Source organism: Pseudozyma hubeiensis (genome assembly GCF_000403515.1).
Source record: "Pseudozyma hubeiensis SY62 DNA, scaffold: PHS47, whole genome shotgun sequence".
Lineage (NCBI taxonomy): Eukaryota > Fungi > Basidiomycota > Ustilaginomycetes > Ustilaginales > Ustilaginaceae > Pseudozyma > Pseudozyma hubeiensis.
The window spans coordinates 160,503-177,176 of NW_012133829.1; the positions used below are offsets into that span (position 1 = coordinate 160,503).

Genomic DNA, 16,674 nt, shown 5'->3' on the forward strand with positions numbered 1-16,674 from the left:
GCAGTCTCGCTTTTTCTGCCATTTTTCGGCCTCGCCGTAGTGTTGCGCTGCTGGCTGGCCGTCGTCGCTATCGGCGCTTTCCGCGTGTAACTCGAGCAGTCTTTGTGCGCTGGAGGCACTGTTTTCCCCCTCGTCCGTCCGCCCGTTCGCCTGTTCGCCCGCTTTCAGCTCGGCATCGTCGTCACTCCGCTATCTGCTTTCTGTTTCGACTACTTGTTCCTCTCTCCTCCTTCACCATCACCTCTCCACACCAACTACTTTCAATTAGAGTGAAAGCAGGGTAGCTGGGTATCCCCACCACAATCATGCTTCCTCTTCGAGCATTGCGATCTTCGTCCCTCCGGGCGGCCGCCAAGGCTCCCCTCGCCCGCGGCTATGCCACCACCGTTGCCGAGGAGGCCGCCGAAATCTCCCCTTCGCTCTTCGACAAGAAGGTCGAGATGTCCGTCGTCGAGAAGGGCAAGGGCTACTACATCAACTACAAGCGCATCGAGGACAACCTCAAGGTCGTTCGTCAGCGGTAAGTGTTCCTCGTCGTTTTATCAATCTTGCCTTTGCACAGCACAAGAGCCCAGACCAGCAGCGAGATTGGGGGTTGCCATCTAGCACAGTCTGAGAGCTTTGGCAGAGTCTCTCACCCCTCTTTGCAAGTCGGCCGGCAGAGTATTCGCACCGCAGGCTTGCTGCCAAGTGTGCAAATCGACGCTTGACGGTGGCAGCGCTCAGACTCCTAAGCGTATTTGTTGCGCGAAACGGTTCTGCTTCCATGTGCGAAATACTTCGATTTGGTCTCGGAGAGCATGCGAAGGCTGGGCCGTTTCTGCACTTGACTGTGCGAGGGTCGCAGCTGATCCCTAGCATCCGCTGTCCATGCGAACATACGTACTGATCAAATTGTTTCGTGCACTCTGCTCGCTCCCCCTATCTACAGTCTCAACCGACCTCTCTCGCTCGCCGAGAAGATCGTCTACGGTCACTTGGACAACCCCCACGAGCAGGAAATCTCGCGTGGTAACTCTTACCTCAAGCTCCGCCCCGATCGCGTTGCTTGCCAGGATGCTACCGCCCAGATGGCCCTCCTCCAGTTCATGTCTGCTGGTCTCCCCACCGTCGCTGTCCCTACCACCGTCCACTGCGACCACCTTATCGAGGCCCAGGTCGGCGGTGCCAAGGATTTGGCTCGTGCCATCGACATCAACAAGGAGGTCTACGACTTCCTTGCCACTGCCACAGCTAAGTACGGCATCGGCTTCTGGAAGCCCGGTTCCGGTATCATCCACCAGATCATCCTCGAGAACTACGCTTTCCCCGGTGGTCTCATGATCGGTACCGACTCGCACACCCCCAACGCCGGTGGTCTCGGTATGATCGCCTGTGGTGTCGGTGGTGCCGACGCCGTCGACGTCATGGCCGACATTCCCTGGGAGCTCAAGGCCCCCAAGGTCATCGGTGTCGAGCTCAAGGGCAAGATGTCCGGCTGGACCACCCCCAAGGATGTCATCCTCAAGGTCGCTGGTGAGCTCACTGTCAAGGGCGGTACCGGTGCCATCATCGAGTACAAGGGTCCTGGTGTCGAGTCGCTCTCGTGCACTGGTATGGCCACCGTCTGCAACATGGGTGCCGAGATTGGTGCCACCACCTCCGTCTTCCCGTACAACGAGCGCATGGGTGACTACCTCCGCGCCACCAACCGTTCCGAGATCGCCGACCTCGCCAAGGGCTTCCAGCGCAACCTCCTCCCCGACTCGGGCGCCGAGTACGACTCGCACATCGAGATCGACCTCGACAACCTCGAGCCCCACATCAACGGTCCCTTCACCCCCGATCTTGCCACCCCTCTGTCCAAGTTTGCCGAGGAGGTCAAGAAGAACGACTGGCCCGAGGAGCTCAAGGTTTCGCTCATTGGCTCGTGCACGAACTCTTCGTATGAGGACATGAGCCGATCTGCCTCGATCGCTGAGGAGGCTGCCGCACACGGCCTCAAGGTCAAGGCACAGTTCACCATCACCCCCGGTTCCGAGCAGATCCGCGCCACCATCGAGCGTGACGGCCAGATGGAGTCTCTCGAGAAGGCCGGAGGTATGGTTCTCGCCAACGCCTGTGGTCCTTGCATTGGTCAGTGGGACCGAAAGGACGTCAAGAAGGGTGAGAAGAACTCGATCATCACCTCGTACAACCGTAACTTCACCGGCCGTAACGACGCCAACCCTGCCACTCACGCTTTCGTCGCTTCGCCCGATCTCGTCACCGCCATGGCCTTTGCCGGTCGCCTCACCTTCAACCCCATGACCGACAGCCTCAAGGGTGCTGACGGCAAGGAGTTCAAGTTCTCGGCTCCCAGCGGCAAGGAGCTGCCTCCCCGCGGCTACGACCCCGGTCAGAACACCTACCAGGACCCTCCCAAGGACCGCTCGTCGGTCCAGGTCGCCGTCGACCCCAAGTCGGACCGTCTGCAGAAGCTCGAGCCCTTCAAGCCCTGGAACGGCAAGAACCCCACCGACTGCCCCGTCCTCATCAAGGCTCAGGGCAAGTGCACCACCGACCACATCTCGGCCGGTGGCCCATGGCTCAAGTACCGTGGCCACCTCGAGAACATCTCGAACAACTGTCTCATCGGTGCCATCAACGCTGCCAACGGCAAGGCCAACGAGGTCCAGAACGTCTTCTCTGGCGAGTGGGGCCCGGTCCCTGCCACCGCCATCCAGTACCGTGAGGCTGGCAAGCCTTGGGTCGTGATCGGTGACGAGAACTACGGTGAGGGTTCGTCGCGAGAGCACGCCGCTCTTGAGCCCCGTTTCCTCGGTGGTTGCGCCGTCATTGTCCGTTCGTTCGCCCGTATCCACGAGACCAACTTGAAAAAGCAGGGTATGCTCCCGCTCAAGTTCACCAACCCCGCCGACTACGACAAGGTTCGCCCCGATGACTTGGTCGACCTCGAAGGTGTCACTGAGCTCGCTCCCGGCTCCCAGGTGACGCTCGTCGCCAAGCACAAGGACGGCTCCAAGGACGAGATCCCCCTCGAGCACTCGTTCAACGACAACCAGATCACGTGGTTCAAGCACGGCTCGGCTCTCAACAAGATGGCCGCTGCCGCCAAGTCTGCTTAAGCAGTAGAACACGAAGACGGCGCATCTGATTCTCATACCTTGTACTTATTTTTCCATAAACACATCGCCGTGTCTGCACGCTCGACGAAGAAAAAGTATGCCTTCTCTTACAACTTGGCTGGTGTGTGACGCTGCTCGCAACGGGTTGGCACGTATGAGACAACGCGAAGTTCATCGTCCGATTTGAGTGCAAGCTGTGAGATAGGCAAAGTGAACTCGCGGAGGTCGTCCAAACCGGTCATACGGCGAAAGCTGGACGGAGGGCGCCAACTTTGATCTTGCTGGCTGCTGGATTCTGGCAACTAAAATCCCGCTTCTGTGAGTTCCACGCTCGTCGGAGGTTCCGCCGGCGAGAAGCATCAGACATAGACGCTTTGCCGCTCGGGTTCATTCGTTGCCGACCTGATGTGGCCACGTTGACTCCAATTCTAAGGTTCACCTCGGCAGGCTGCGAAGGGGAAACAAACAAGATCCGGCCTTTGATTGATGTGGCCCCACGAGGATGAACAAGTGTGAAGTACAGATCCTTGTGCGTTCCTGAATCCTATATCATTCATATTCGGATTGCAAGCCATGTTGACGTTGCCAAGAGAGCAGCGAACGTTTCACATCTTTCAACTGAGGACTTGGCATGTTGCGATGGCGAGCAGCAGTCCGTTTCTCCTCTTCGCCTACAACTGTAATTTTCGCTTTTTTGCCTTTTTTTTCCTTTTTGTTTTTTATCCCTTGTCCCAGAGCGGAGTCTGAGTTACGATCGTGATCCACAGTTTTCACCTTGTCTTGGCTTCGCACACCTTCCTTTTTTTCCGCGACTGAAAGGTCGACTTTGAACTCCGACCAGAACACAGAACGCGAAAGTGCGTAATTGCACCGCTCATCGCATTCCACAGAGCGAGTGAACCGATGGTTTCCGTCTTCTGTGTGGTTTGCCAGACCTCTCACACGACCAGAGATGCGGTAGTGCGGCGCTTTACCTTCTTTGCTTGGTTGTAGCAGCGTGTCAAGGGTTCAACTTTCTCCCCACAAAAAAAACTTGTGACCATTGTGGCCTGTTGTGATGAGCGACGGGGGCCAATCGCGTCGGCTTCGACGATCGGCAAATGATCGACTGGTCATGGGACACAGACATAAGCAATCCAGCAGCATTCACCATCTCACTCGACTCTCACGGAGGACTCAGAGAGCATTCACGAACTTGGCTGGAATGGTACAAGCGTGCTCAATTGGCGCGTTCCGATTCGACGGCCACGACTTGTAGCGGAACGCCGCCATCCGCTCGAAGCGCGACACAACCCACGGTCCCTGCTGCTGTGCGTCAATTTACGCGCGACATGGTGAATTGGCGGCAGATGAGCGGAAACGGTTGGCAGGCACCACGAGGCCCCCTGGATTTAGGTGAGTCCCCTCTTTCTGATTTCAAGAAACTGAACTCAAAGCACAAACTTTTTCCTCGCATCCATTATTATTATTATATGATGATCCTTAAATCCCCTTTTATTGGGAGTTTTCTTTTGATTCGTTCTGCAGTGAATGCGGAGAGGAAATCCACAGACGGATCTTTTAGGTCTTTTTTCTTACGAAATTGTCAAGCGCTTCTTTGGTGCGAATTCTGCCAGACCACCAAAGCACCTCGCTTCTTCGGTGCAACGATGATGGCATGTTCCTGCTGGGCACGCGGGCAATTGAATATTTATTAAAAACTTCCGGTAGCAGTCGGCGACCTGCCAAAATGTGCACATGACGGCTTTACTCGCCATCAACCGCCCTGCTACTCACTTCGTCTCGGCCCTCGCTTGGCATTTGGCGATGGTGCACATGAGCCGTGTTCTACGGATCAAGGTGATCTCCCGCGTCTCTTCGTGCTGTCCTCGCTTGCGTTGCCCTTGCCCTGTTTGTAAGGGAATTAGGCTTCCTGACTGCTACAACTCTCCGCTTTGATCTCCTTCTACACTTTGTCACATGAGTTAGGGTTCGCTGCCACTGTCACAGCTCTACGCCGCACAACAGCCCACGCCGGCCATCGCCGTCTTTCTCTGCGCTCTCTTTTCAACGTTCCCAGGCTCGCCACACTTTCCATGATCGCCCACCATATAACCTCCCTTTTCCGCTGCTCATCTTCTTCTCCTTTCCCCGTCCTTCACGAAAACGCCCCTCCCTCTCCGTAGCATCTCAAGGCACGGGTTCCCCTCAGATCCCCCTTCCGAGCGCGTCCGTTTCTCCACAGGCTCCGAAGGCCTTTCTCCCTGAACACTGTTACTCCCCCCCCTGTTCGTCAGGAACCTCTGCGACCGCCGAAATGGAGAACACCAAGATGCAAGAGGTCAACACCGGCCTTCAGACCGACGTCAAGGGCGACAAGACCAACCAGCAGGTCAAGGCCGCCGATCCTGGCCAGATCGAAAAGCAGATCAGCCCCGACTATGACGTTCCGGCTCGCGGCGACGGTCGCGCCGTCGACGACATGTACGAGCGCAAGGTCTACATCCTCAACAAGGTGCTCAACGAACACATTGGCATGGGCAAGGTGCAATGGCAGCTCTTCCTCCTCTCCGGTTGGGGATGGATGGCCGACAACCTGTGGCTGCAGGGTGTCGCCATTATCCTGCCCCAGGTATCGCGTGAATTCAACATCCAGAGCAACATTCGATGGATGACTTTCTCGCTCTACATCGGTCTCATCTTCGGTGCCGCCATCTGGGGTATCTTGGCCGATGTCATCGGTCGTCGTCCTTCGTTCAACATCACGCTTTTCATCGCCGGTGTCTTTGGTATCGCTGCCGGTGGCGCTCCCAACTTTGTCGGCCTGGGTGGTCTGCTTGCCGCTCTCGGTTTTGGTCTCGGCGGTAACTTGCCCGTCGACGGCATGATGTTCCTCGAATTCATCCCGGCCAACAAGCAGTACCTCCTTACGCTGCTCTCTGTGTTCTGGTCGCTCGGACAGCTGCTCGCTTCGCTCGTCGCCTGGGCCTTCATCGCCAACTACTCGTGCGATGGCAACCAGACCAACACACCGGGCGCCAACACCGTCCCCTGTGATGTCTCGCAGAACATGGGATGGCGATACACCTTCTACACGCTCGGTGCCCTCACCTTTGTCATGTTCATCGCTCGATTCTTCGTCTTCCGCCTGCCCGAGTCGCCCAAGTACTACCTCTCGAAGGGTATGGACGCCGAGGCGGTTGCTGTGCTCAAGGAGATCGCTAGCAGGAACGGCAGGCCCCTCGGCGACGACGTCATTTCCGTAGAAATCTTCCGCTCTGCTGCTGGACAAGAGGCCGACATGGACGTCCGCAAGACCGAAGAGGAGCCTACCGGTGTCAAGGCGCTTGCTTCCGCTCCTGGCCGCATGCTCCGCGATCTGCGAAATGTTAAGATGACTCCGGACCTCTCGCACGTCAAGCCCCTCTTCTACGGTCGTCAGATGGCGATGACGACCATCATCCTGTGGATCCTCTGGGCGCTCATCGGTCTCGCCTACCCGCTCTACAACGCTTTCCTGCCCATCTACCTTTCCCAGGCTCAAGGTGTCACCGACACTTCCTCCGTCGACGTCACCTACCGCAACTACGCTATCATCTCGATCTGCGGTGTTCCTGGTTCCATCATCGCTGCATGGATGGTTGAGCTTCCCAGGTCCGGACGACGAGGCGCTCTCGGTATTGGCACTATCCTGACGGGTGTTTTCCTGTTCCTCTTCACCACGGCTACCAACGAAGGTGCTGTGCTCGGTTTCAACTGCGCCGCTGCCGTGGTTCAGAACATCATGTACGGTGTTCTCTACTGCATCACGCCTGAAGTGCTTCCCGCTCCTCACCGTGGAACTGGCGATGGCATCGCCGCCGCGCTGAACCGTATCTTTGGTGCTATGGCTCCCATCATCGGTATCTACGCTGGTGGTACTGCACCGCTGTATGTCGCAGCTTCGTTGTTCCTCTTCTCGGGTGTTCTCTCGTTCCTCATCCCACTCGAGTCGCGCGGAAAGAGTGCTCTCTGATCGTATTTTCCGCTTTTCTCGTGGATTGACGACGTTGCAATCGATTACATACTGTATTGCTTTCATATAAGATACCATTGTGGAATACATTTTGCGCGAGGACTAGACTGAAGCGATGTGTGCAGTCGGTTGAGCTTTCTTGCGAAACGAAGGAGACCGCCGCACTGGTAGCGAATATGGTAGGCTAGTTGTGATCATGACTAGAGTGCTTGTCTGCCGCTGCCAGAAGGTACTGCCGAAGGGGCCATCCAGCTGTACGTCTTGACCTTGTCAAGCGGGCCGCCGAGGATGCCAAGGTATTCATAAACCTCCTGATCCGCGTCTTCCAAGCTGTAGCCATCCTTGAGGCAATTCATATATTTATGGATACGGTTGTTGCGCAACCAAGCCTCTCCCCAGTCGCATGACCTTTTCAACTGCTGACAGCCGACGCACCTATATCCCCTCGGCGAAGGGACATCGATGCATTCCAGATCGAGCTCCTGGCACGACGTGCATTCTACGCCGTGCCTGTCGACGATCAACTCTCGCGTTGATGTATGGGTGAAGAGCTGTTGTTCGGCCGTAGAAGCGTTATCCGTTGTGGTAGATTGAGGACGTCGTAGCTTTACGGTGAGAACAGGACGGCCAACGAGCTTGATGCGTGAGGTACTCACAACTTCAACTTCGTCTTCGCTGTCATGGTCCTCTTCCTCAGAGGTGTAGTCGGGATCAGGATCAGGAATCTCTCGCTTCATGGCAACAGTTTCGGCCACGGCATCATGCAGATCTTCGTTGGGGCTTGCTGCAGTGAAAGGTACGGCGGCGGTGCTCGCCATGGCATCGCCCGGATCATCGTGTGGACTTGACGCCAAGAAAGGTGGAGCTGCTGTTGCAGCGAGCGTCGTTGACGCCAAGGGGCTGTTGAGAGAGGGTAGATCCATACGACTGGCTAGCATAGAAGCGCTGGATTTGCCAGCTCTGACGGTATCTGCGATCACCGAGGCCCAGAAGGATGGGTCGCCCGGCCTGAATGACTCGGGCAGCACCATTCTTCCTCCGTCTGCGAATTCGATATGGACTTGTCCTGGCGTAGCGTTGTCGGAAGCCATCCTGACGTTTCGAGCTTGAGAGTAGACGTGGACAATGACGGTGAATCGATGAGACATTCTGTCAAGGAAGACCCGACAGGGATCATCCTTCTTATGCGTTCTCTCAAGGAGCAGATTCATTGACGGATGGTAAGTGCTCTTTCCTCTTTCCTTCTTACGGGACCATCCGAGTCAGGCTCAATGACTGCTGCGCGTAACTGCCCTGCCAGGAGAGCTGCATCAAGCCTGAGTCAATCTCGCTCCTGATGCGATTCGGATCAGCCGAAAGTGTCGGAATTGCATGGGGTGAGAATACATTATTCAGAGAACCATCGTGGGAAATCCGGAGGATAGCTACAAGGTTTGAGGCAGAGCCAAAGTCGATCTGCGGGCGACGAGATCATTTCTTGACGCCACGCTTGGGCTGCTCGCGAGTGCCTTTGGCGGCCGGCTTGGGCTCCTTTTTGGTTCTGGGCTTCTTGGGCTTCTCCTCCTTGGCAGACTCGTCCTTCGCCTCGGTCTTGCGCTTCTTGGGCGTGCCGACTGCTTCGGAAGGGTCCTTTCGCTCGCCGCTCTCGATGGCCTTCTTCTTGGGCGAAGGGGCGCCCGTCTTTGCTTGGTTGGGGTTGTCGCCAGTGTCTTCGTATTTGCCTCCTTTGGCTTCGTACTTCTTGGACATCTCGGCAGCCTTCCAGGCGGACCACTGCCCCTTTCCGCCTCCCTTCTCCATGTTGAGAACCTCCTTCTTGGCCTCCTCGCGCTTCTTGGGGTCGGTAGGCTTTCCTTTAGACGACGGCATGGCGGAATATGTTTGTGACGATGTGTCTTGCTTGTTTCGATGCCTGGAGGACGGTACTATAAGGATTTCGGATACTAGATTCGAGATGGGTATATTTCGTCGAGATTGGTATCGTTCACGTTGACAGGGATCAGGCGCAAATGAGAGACGACCTTGATGATGGAAGCAGTTGGACAAGAGGCGAACGGACTCAGACTGAATGGATGAATCAAGGGGTGGATGGACACGTTGGTGAGCTCGACATATTGTAGAAGCCAAGGCAACCCGCAATGAGTCAATTCATCCATCCACCGCAGCCGAGAGCTGTCGTCCTTGCGAGTCGGGCTGTCATCTGGATCGAGGGGCTTGGCTAAGCTACAGGCGAAACCAGCGAGCCACGTTTGTCTCGGCATGCAATGCAGGACCCGTGACGTTGGACCCCGGACGGCTATAGAAAGCAATGCCTCCACCCCGCAGTGTTTTGGCATGCGCTGCGGTGGACATCTCAGCTCCGACGGATGGTGCGATCGGCGATACTGATGCTTCAAGCGAGTGGAAAGGCTGAGCAAGAACATCTACGCCAATTTCAAGAGCCGACGACGGATTGTGGAAAATGACAGCCGCACCGTCCGGATCTTAGAACGACCCAGCTTCCCGATTCTTTGCGCATCATGCAAAGAGTGTAGAGGTACCGACTAAGCGTTCCGTCAAAGACAGGGACCATGCTCACATGGGACATGCGAGATGTCAATGAGCTGCCGATGATCTGTGAGGTCCTCGCTGAACAGTCTGGATGGAAACATGCGGACGCAGACCCGTCCATCTACAGTAACCCTGGTTTGATGCTCTCGCATTCTTGCGAAAGCTCAAGTTTCGTAACGATGCGTCAAGAACCCAACCGATAGTGCATGCGAGTCTGCTATCTGCGCTGAACAATGTACAATGGACAGAATTATTATGAGGCTGCACTGAGGCGAGGGTCCGATAGGCCCAAGCTAAAAAAGGGGGGATCACCACCCAGATGCAAGCGAAAGAGGTCAAGTGCCAGGCAGAGCATGCGAGCTGCAGGACCGACGTAGTGATTTGCAGGCGGCATGCCTGCGCTCGTCATGCCCGCAACCGGTGCTCGAGGCGGAGAGCTCAGTTACGCTACAGCTGCGGAATGCGTCTGCTGCGTTTGTCAATAATATTTTCCTCAACGTTAGATTTCTTAGCGAGCCCAAGTGGGTTGTCAAGTGAGATTCGGGTGATTGCAGCTGAATTCACGACGTGACAATCGTGCGTTGCTGATCATTGAATTCAGTTGGAGCCTATCAATCAATCATACAATCATCCATCGGCCCCGTCCGACGTTCTCCTGAGGAACCTGCAACTTTGCAATCATCTCAACCGTACATCGCATCGCTGCTGCTGCCCTCTGCCGTCGCTATCCACATCGATCGCTTCCTCTCCAAGATTCGGCCCAAATCACTTGCACGCCATTCATCCGGCTCTGGCTTCAACAACCAGGTATCTCTTACGTCCCTCTCGCCGATCGCATCTGCGCTCAATCCGGCTGCCGCCAAACCAATCGACATTTCCATCGACAACAACTCGTGTCTTGCTAGCTCAGCAACATAACTACTTTGCAGCACCGTCCTCCATTCTCTTTCAGCATCGCCTCCCTATCGTCCCCCTTCAGGGCCATTGTCGACATGCAGGCGCCTTAAATTCTGGCTCAAACGTTCATTTCCGCAGCTCAATCGTACTCGTCCTTTGTGCTACTGGGAGGCCACTGAAACGGTGTTCTCGACTCGCTGCCCTTCAACCAGGAGCTTCAGACGAGCGACAACTTAGCAGTATACAGCGTTCTCATCGCAGGTTGCATCGCTGTCGACACCGTCCTTTCTACCCACTGCAACATCAGTGCTACCACAGCCATGCCTGCATCACTCACGAAAGCCACATCTCGTGGCAATGCTTCGATACAGAGCCATCCCGCCGGCAACGTACAGCACATCAGCTCTCCCGCTGCAGCCTCCACTTCGCAGCTTCAACCAGTCCCATCGTGGCCAAAGAAGGCAGCAACGCCACAGGAAGAGCAGGCATCCACGAAAGCAGGTCTCAAGGCGTGGTGGGCATCCTTCACCAAGGGTCGTCACAACAAGGAAAAGAAGCTCAACGCAGACCGTGTCTTTGGCGTTCCGCTCCGTCAGTCGCTCAAGTATGCCAGCGTCGCCATTTCGATCGCCGGCGAGGATGGTCAACAGTATGTCTGGGGCTACGTACCTGTCGTCGTCGCCAAAGTAGGTCTCTACCTCAAGGAGAATGCTACCGAGGTTGAGGGCGTCTTTCGTATTGCAGGTTCCCAGAAGAGGATGAAGGAGCTTCAGGAGACCTTCGATAGTCCGCCTCGCTACGGAAAGTCGGTTGATTGGACCAAGTACAGTGTCCACGATGCCGCCAGCGTCTTGCGCAGGTACTTTAACCACATGCCGGAGCCCGTCGTGCCGCACGATCTCTACACCGAGTTCAGGAACATCCGTGCCAAGGAGCACTTTGACGAAGACGGCGCCATCAAGACATACCGCCTCCTCATCTCGAGTATGCCATCCGCCAGCCAGTATTTGCTCCTCTATGTGCTCGACCTTCTCGCCGTATTCGCCCGCAAGTCGGATAAAAACCTGATGCCCTCGAGCAATTTGGCTGTCATCTTCCAGCCGGGCATGTTTTCGCATCCATCCCACGAGCTCTCGCCCGGCGAACATAAGTTGGCCGTTCAGGTGCTCGAGTTCCTCATCGACCACCAGGATCAATTCGTGCTCGGCATGACACCGCAGCCAGCCTCGCAGCTTCCGCAAGACGAGCTCACCGCTGTGTCCAAACCTATCACAGATGAGGATATCTTGGTGCCATCGGATAGCGACGAGGAACAAGGCGAGCTGCAAGTGCATGAGGGTGGAGGTGCGGTTCTGATGCGCAGCAAGACCACAAAGCCAAAGGCCAAGAGATACGGATTCGGACGATCTCGCCGTGACAATGAAGATGACAACGTCAGCGAGGTCGACGAGCTCTCTCCGCAGACTTCGCGAGTCTCTGCCAAGAGCCCTACCAACGACTCGTCGTCCGCGGATGCGAAGCCCGCTACCGGACTGCGCCGTAGTCGCACCACGCCCTCTCGAAAGCCTGTCGAGGGTGTCTCGCCAGCTCGCAAAGGTCGCCGTCCACGCGCGTCCGCAGGCGACAAGCGAGCTGCAGAGGAGGAGCAACGTAGAATCGTAGCCGCTCTCATTCCTCCGCCTCCGGAGCCCAAGTCTCAGGCCATGCAGAAGGCGGCCTCATCGGCGGGCCATACGCAATCGAAGCCTTCGAGACCCTCCGTGGAGTCTGGCGTGGCTACAGCGACTTCTGCACCGATGCGAAAGGCGCTCTCAGCTACAGACGCTCCCGCAGCTCCAGCGTCCATCGCCAGCGTCACTTCGCCCGCCGCTGTCGGTCAAGACACGACCGGACTTCCAACGCCACCGGCGTCCAAAATCCTTGGCACAGAGGCGGGCGCACCGGCATCGGCAACAAACGACAAAGAGACTTCCTAAGTCCTCCACGCTTGTTGCCGGTTTGCCGCGGTCAGACCACTTGATCGTGGCGCTGAATCCATGAACAATACCTTGTTTCCCTCTCTCTCTATCTCTCTTTAACTCGAACAATCACTTTCTCTTTTCTCTTCCCTCATCTTCATGGGGGCAATTGGTAGCTTGCTGCATATACCTGACCTAGCAGCTCGTACCTTTTGCTCTTTTGCATCGTCGATCATTTCCCCTCTTTGATTCTTTCATTCACGTGCACATACTTGATTTCCTTTCGCATCGTCATGGCTTCTTTTGCTCTTCAGTGTTTGATGGAATAGCAATTTTCTTGTCGAACAAGAACCTGGACTTGGACACGGAGGGATGTGAAGATGCGAGTGTCGTTGCAGTGTGCCGAAGTTGTACGGGTACTGAGGCACGATTTCGACCAAATCTTGAAGGCCTTGATTCGGTATAAGACTGGAAGAACGTCAAGAGAATTCTTAGTTCGGTCTCACGACCGAATCAACCGCTAGGCGCCCCTGGCACAATGCACAGCCCCGGAAGTGCACAGCCTGCAAGAACTCATTATGAATGAAGTGACTGACGGAAGAGTGATACGGATTGAAGGTTACAACAGGGGAGTGCATTGTCCAGCATGGTAGTTTCAAGCTCGCTGCGTGTGGATCCGATTCTCATTCCAGATTGCGAGACTCGATGAGCCTTGGTGTAAGGTGCTTCCTTTCGGCCTCGTCTACGATGCTATGTCGACTCGATCATCTCTGCTTGCTGCTGTTCTTCCGCATACTCCTCCGCCTGATCCGCTGCTGCCTCGGCTCCTGTCCACCACGATACCAGACCGAGACCACTACCGGCGATGCTCGCCGTGATGCTGTAGTGAGGCTTGGTCTCTTTCACCGTATGTTCTTTGTGATGCAACGAATCTGCTGTCGCTGCTGCAGCGCCTGGACCAGGTTCCGCGTCCCAGAACTCGTCCGACTCTACCGTGAACCTGACTGCTTCTGCTGCGTCGAGGTACATTCTTTCCTCGGGCTGACTGAGTAGAGGATCGGCTGCGATCTGTTCGGTCCTGGCTTCGTACAGCCAGAACCACGCACGCTCCTGATGGTCGAATGCGCACGGTTTCGGGATTAAATGATACGGGATGTACACGTCGTCGAAGAACCCCATGGTGACACGGATGCCTGCTTCGTCGGACGATTTGATCTTGCCGGTAAGGACCTCTTGTGTGAACGGTCGGAAAACGATGATTCGAAATGTGACGTGGTGGTAGAGGCATCCATCTCCGAAACGCACTTTGCCTTCAGAGCAGGAGAGGATGTCGAATAGCGAGATGCATAGTCCTACATCGACAAGGATCTTGTTGGCATATTTGATGTTAATCTGGTCGGAGATGCTCGTGAGTGGTGGCTGGCCGAACGCCGATGGGTGGACACTGATTGTGTCTTCGATATCCGCAAGGACGAACATCTTGGGGAGATGATCCGCAAGCACAGTACTGCCAATCTGTGTGGAATAGAGTCGAATAAGCAAGGGCTTGTAAGCTCGAGCGCAGAGTTGTGATCACTCTGGCCGGAAACAGCCTCTCTTTCTACGAGCCCTTCTCGCAAGAATCCTTCGCTCGTTGGGTTCGTGATGTTTGCAGAAAGTCGAAATGAGCCCGTTTGCGAATGAACTTGGTCGATCACGCCGACATGGTCAGCGCGGGTATACACGAGGGCTGCAGTCCTCAGCTGTGCGGATCGTGATCGAAAGACGGTGTGTTGCTGGGGGCACAAAGGTGTTCAAGCTCCACTTCTTCTCAGAAGCTTCGAAACATGACCAACTTTTTTTCCTCTCCGACATCCGTACTTTGAGTTTCCGAGGTTGATGCCAAAAAAAGGGTTCAGGAGAGCGCAGTAGAAACTCCGTAAAATCCGTGCAGCACACCGCGGTATGAGATGCGGATCACAACTTACAGAAAGCTTCGCTCGGGCCTTCCGCAATCAAAGCCTTCGGATCCTTCCGAACGCTCCACTCACTCACATCACGATCGCGAAGTCCATTGACGCGCCACAATGGAATTCAGCAGTCTCAAAGAGCAGAGAACAGAAGCGCACGACGCTGCTGAAGCGAGAGCGGCTGCTGCTGCCGCTTCGGCTCAAGCTGAGTCCGACTCAGCTTCCAACTCGCGTTCTTCTTCTTCATCGTCCTCATCGCAGCCGACTTCGTCTCGGCGCCGAATGCGAACACCTCAAAGCAATGCTACAACAGCTGGCGTTGGCGCCACTGAAGCCGCTGCAGAGACACCATTTGGCCAAGCAATGGCCAATCCAACAGACCAAGATGACGGTCACACGCAACCCCTCGAGGACGGATCCTTACCAACACCTGGCCTCGGCTCAGCTGAGCATGTTCCACTGACTTCAGCCTCCTATGACGAAGTGAGCACACCGGAAACAGAAGAGAAGCCTATGAAAGCGCATAACCTCCTTCAAGCAACAGAGCTACTTCAAGCTGGCGGCAATCCACTCTCCCCCTTCGCACCAGCTCCGATCCTGCGACTCAATGCGGTTCGCATCTCTGGCGCCGGTCGCGCTCTTCGTCCCAGCTACCTCGCTTCTCTCTGTCGGCCCTACATGGATCCTACACTATCAACCCAAAACCCAAACACCAGCATCCTCAATTTGCTCTACTACGGCTCTCGTACATCACACGTCCTCCCCGGCCAACCTACGACATTGCCGTCGATCCTGGCATTGACATCCTCTCTTGCGGGTGATCTGGACAAGCTCGACGTGTTCCGAAACATCGAGGCGTCCCTCGCTCCATCCGTATTTCCAGGAGCGACCGAGGAGGACGTCGATGTGATTCTGGCTTGCGGCAAACCCAAAGGACGCGTCTTCCTCAAATCATCTACGGACGTGGGCAACGGTGAAGGGTCAGCTTCCGTTCAAGGTCGGATTCGCAACGTGCTTGGGGGTGCCGAGACCTTGCAAGGGAGCGCCACCTTTGGCACACGAACCAAGCAAGCCTTCAACCTGGAGTTTGGTGGACCGCTCGCAGGCAACCCAGACATCGAATACAAGTTGGCAGCGTTCTCGCACGATCGAGACTATTCAGCCTTCGCTTCGCTTTCGGAAGCCGTCAAAGGAGTACGTGCCAGCATCAACAGCTCGTACACCGACGAGCCAAAGGGCATCATCAATGCTGCAGAGGACGATGAAGCGACAGCGACGACAACAACGCAGCACGAAGTGGCGTACGAAGCATCGTTGAGGGAGTTGGGTAGGGTGATGGGCAACGCGAGCGTGGCAGTGCGGAAGATGGCGGTGTCGCCGAGCGTCAAGTCTGCGCTCAGTTGGACTTGGGTCAGGGAAGGTAGGGATAGCCCTGTGCTGCCGAGTAGGGGAAGCAAGGTGAGGACGGTGCTGGAGTATGCTGGATTGGGCGGTGATGCCCAGCATTTCAAGGCGGAGGTTGAGGCGAGCACCGGTCGACATTTCTCACCCTTGCGGTGGCTGTTCCGTCCAACAACATCGCCTTCCACACCTTCACCGTTCCCCGAAGAAAAGTCATCCGAAGCAAAGTCAACTTCCGTCGACACAGACTCCACCCTCCCTTCACTCACCCCATCCCTCCACCCAATCTACTCCACCCTCACCTTCCGCTCCGGCCTCCTCCACCCCCTCACCTCCTCCCCCACCCACTTCTCCGATCGATTCCAGCTCGGCGGACCTACATCGCTCCGCATGTTCCGCCACTCGTCGCTAGGCCCCAAGTCCGACGGCGACTCGCTCGGCGGCGACGCCTTCTGGTCGCTCGGCCTGTCGCTGCTATCCCCCATCCCGCGCAAACCGCACTGGCCGCTGATGCTGCACACCTTCTTCAACGCCGGTCAGATGTGTCAGTTCCCCACCAGCACCGGGAAGGAGTACGCGAGAGGATGGAGCGAGTTGGTCCAGCCGAGCACGAGTGCAGGCGTGGGGCTGGTGTACATGCAGGGTCAGTTGCGGGTCGAGTTGAACGCAGGTGTACCGCTCACCGCGAGGAAGGGCGATGGAACCAGTAAAGGTCTTCAGCTCGGTATCGGGATCGATTTCTTGTAAACATTCATCCCGAAAAACACAAACACACCAACTCAATCATAACCCTCATTGCACACCTTTCTCTTTTGACA

The 16,674-nt window shown here is 56.0% G+C and overlaps 9 protein-coding genes across 9 annotated transcripts; 4 read left to right on the forward strand and 5 right to left on the reverse strand.

Annotated features, from left to right (window-relative positions):
* Positions 1–440: 440 nt before the first annotated feature.
* PHSY_005056 (aconitate hydratase) lies at positions 441–3,107 on the forward strand (the record flags this gene model as incomplete). Its single annotated transcript, XM_012335667.1, has 2 exons — positions 441–520; positions 932–3,107. The coding sequence occupies 2 exons, from the start codon at positions 441–443 to the stop codon at positions 3,105–3,107; spliced, it is 2,256 nt and encodes a 751-aa protein (XP_012191057.1).
* A 238-nt stretch (positions 3,108–3,345) lies between these two features.
* On the reverse strand, positions 3,346–4,379 carry PHSY_005057 (hypothetical protein; the record flags this gene model as incomplete). The annotated part of the gene is made up of 2 exons (XM_012335668.1): positions 3,346–3,555; positions 4,299–4,379. The coding sequence occupies 2 exons, from the start codon at positions 4,377–4,379 to the stop codon at positions 3,346–3,348; spliced, it is 291 nt and encodes a 96-aa protein (XP_012191058.1).
* A 1,024-nt stretch (positions 4,380–5,403) lies between these two features.
* Positions 5,404–7,101, forward strand: PHSY_005058 (membrane transporter; the record flags this gene model as incomplete). Its single annotated transcript, XM_012335669.1, has 1 exon — positions 5,404–7,101. One exon carries the CDS (start codon positions 5,404–5,406, stop codon positions 7,099–7,101), a length of 1,698 nt encoding a protein of 565 aa, XP_012191059.1.
* A 200-nt stretch (positions 7,102–7,301) lies between these two features.
* On the reverse strand, positions 7,302–8,192 carry PHSY_005059 (zinc finger transcription factor; the record flags this gene model as incomplete). The annotated part of the gene is made up of 1 exon (XM_012335670.1): positions 7,302–8,192. One exon carries the CDS (start codon positions 8,190–8,192, stop codon positions 7,302–7,304), a length of 891 nt encoding a protein of 296 aa, XP_012191060.1.
* A 379-nt stretch (positions 8,193–8,571) lies between these two features.
* Positions 8,572–8,970, reverse strand: PHSY_005060 (DNA binding protein URE-B1; the record flags this gene model as incomplete). Its single annotated transcript, XM_012335671.1, has 1 exon — positions 8,572–8,970. The coding sequence occupies one exon, from the start codon at positions 8,968–8,970 to the stop codon at positions 8,572–8,574; it is 399 nt and encodes a 132-aa protein (XP_012191061.1).
* A 74-nt stretch (positions 8,971–9,044) lies between these two features.
* On the reverse strand, positions 9,045–9,437 carry PHSY_005061 (hypothetical protein; the record flags this gene model as incomplete). Its single annotated transcript, XM_012335672.1, has 1 exon — positions 9,045–9,437. One exon carries the CDS (start codon positions 9,435–9,437, stop codon positions 9,045–9,047), a length of 393 nt encoding a protein of 130 aa, XP_012191062.1.
* A 234-nt stretch (positions 9,438–9,671) lies between these two features.
* PHSY_005062 (RhoGAP group protein) lies at positions 9,672–12,524 on the forward strand (the record flags this gene model as incomplete). The annotated part of the gene is made up of 3 exons (XM_012335673.1): positions 9,672–9,777; positions 10,253–10,458; positions 10,761–12,524. The coding sequence occupies 3 exons, from the start codon at positions 9,672–9,674 to the stop codon at positions 12,522–12,524; spliced, it is 2,076 nt and encodes a 691-aa protein (XP_012191063.1).
* A 732-nt stretch (positions 12,525–13,256) lies between these two features.
* On the reverse strand, positions 13,257–13,985 carry PHSY_005063 (hypothetical protein; the record flags this gene model as incomplete). Its single annotated transcript, XM_012335674.1, has 1 exon — positions 13,257–13,985. One exon carries the CDS (start codon positions 13,983–13,985, stop codon positions 13,257–13,259), a length of 729 nt encoding a protein of 242 aa, XP_012191064.1.
* Positions 13,986–14,572: 587 nt separating this feature from the next.
* Positions 14,573–16,603, forward strand: PHSY_005064 (hypothetical protein; the record flags this gene model as incomplete). Its single annotated transcript, XM_012335675.1, has 1 exon — positions 14,573–16,603. The coding sequence occupies one exon, from the start codon at positions 14,573–14,575 to the stop codon at positions 16,601–16,603; it is 2,031 nt and encodes a 676-aa protein (XP_012191065.1).
* Positions 16,604–16,674: the final 71 nt, after the last annotated feature.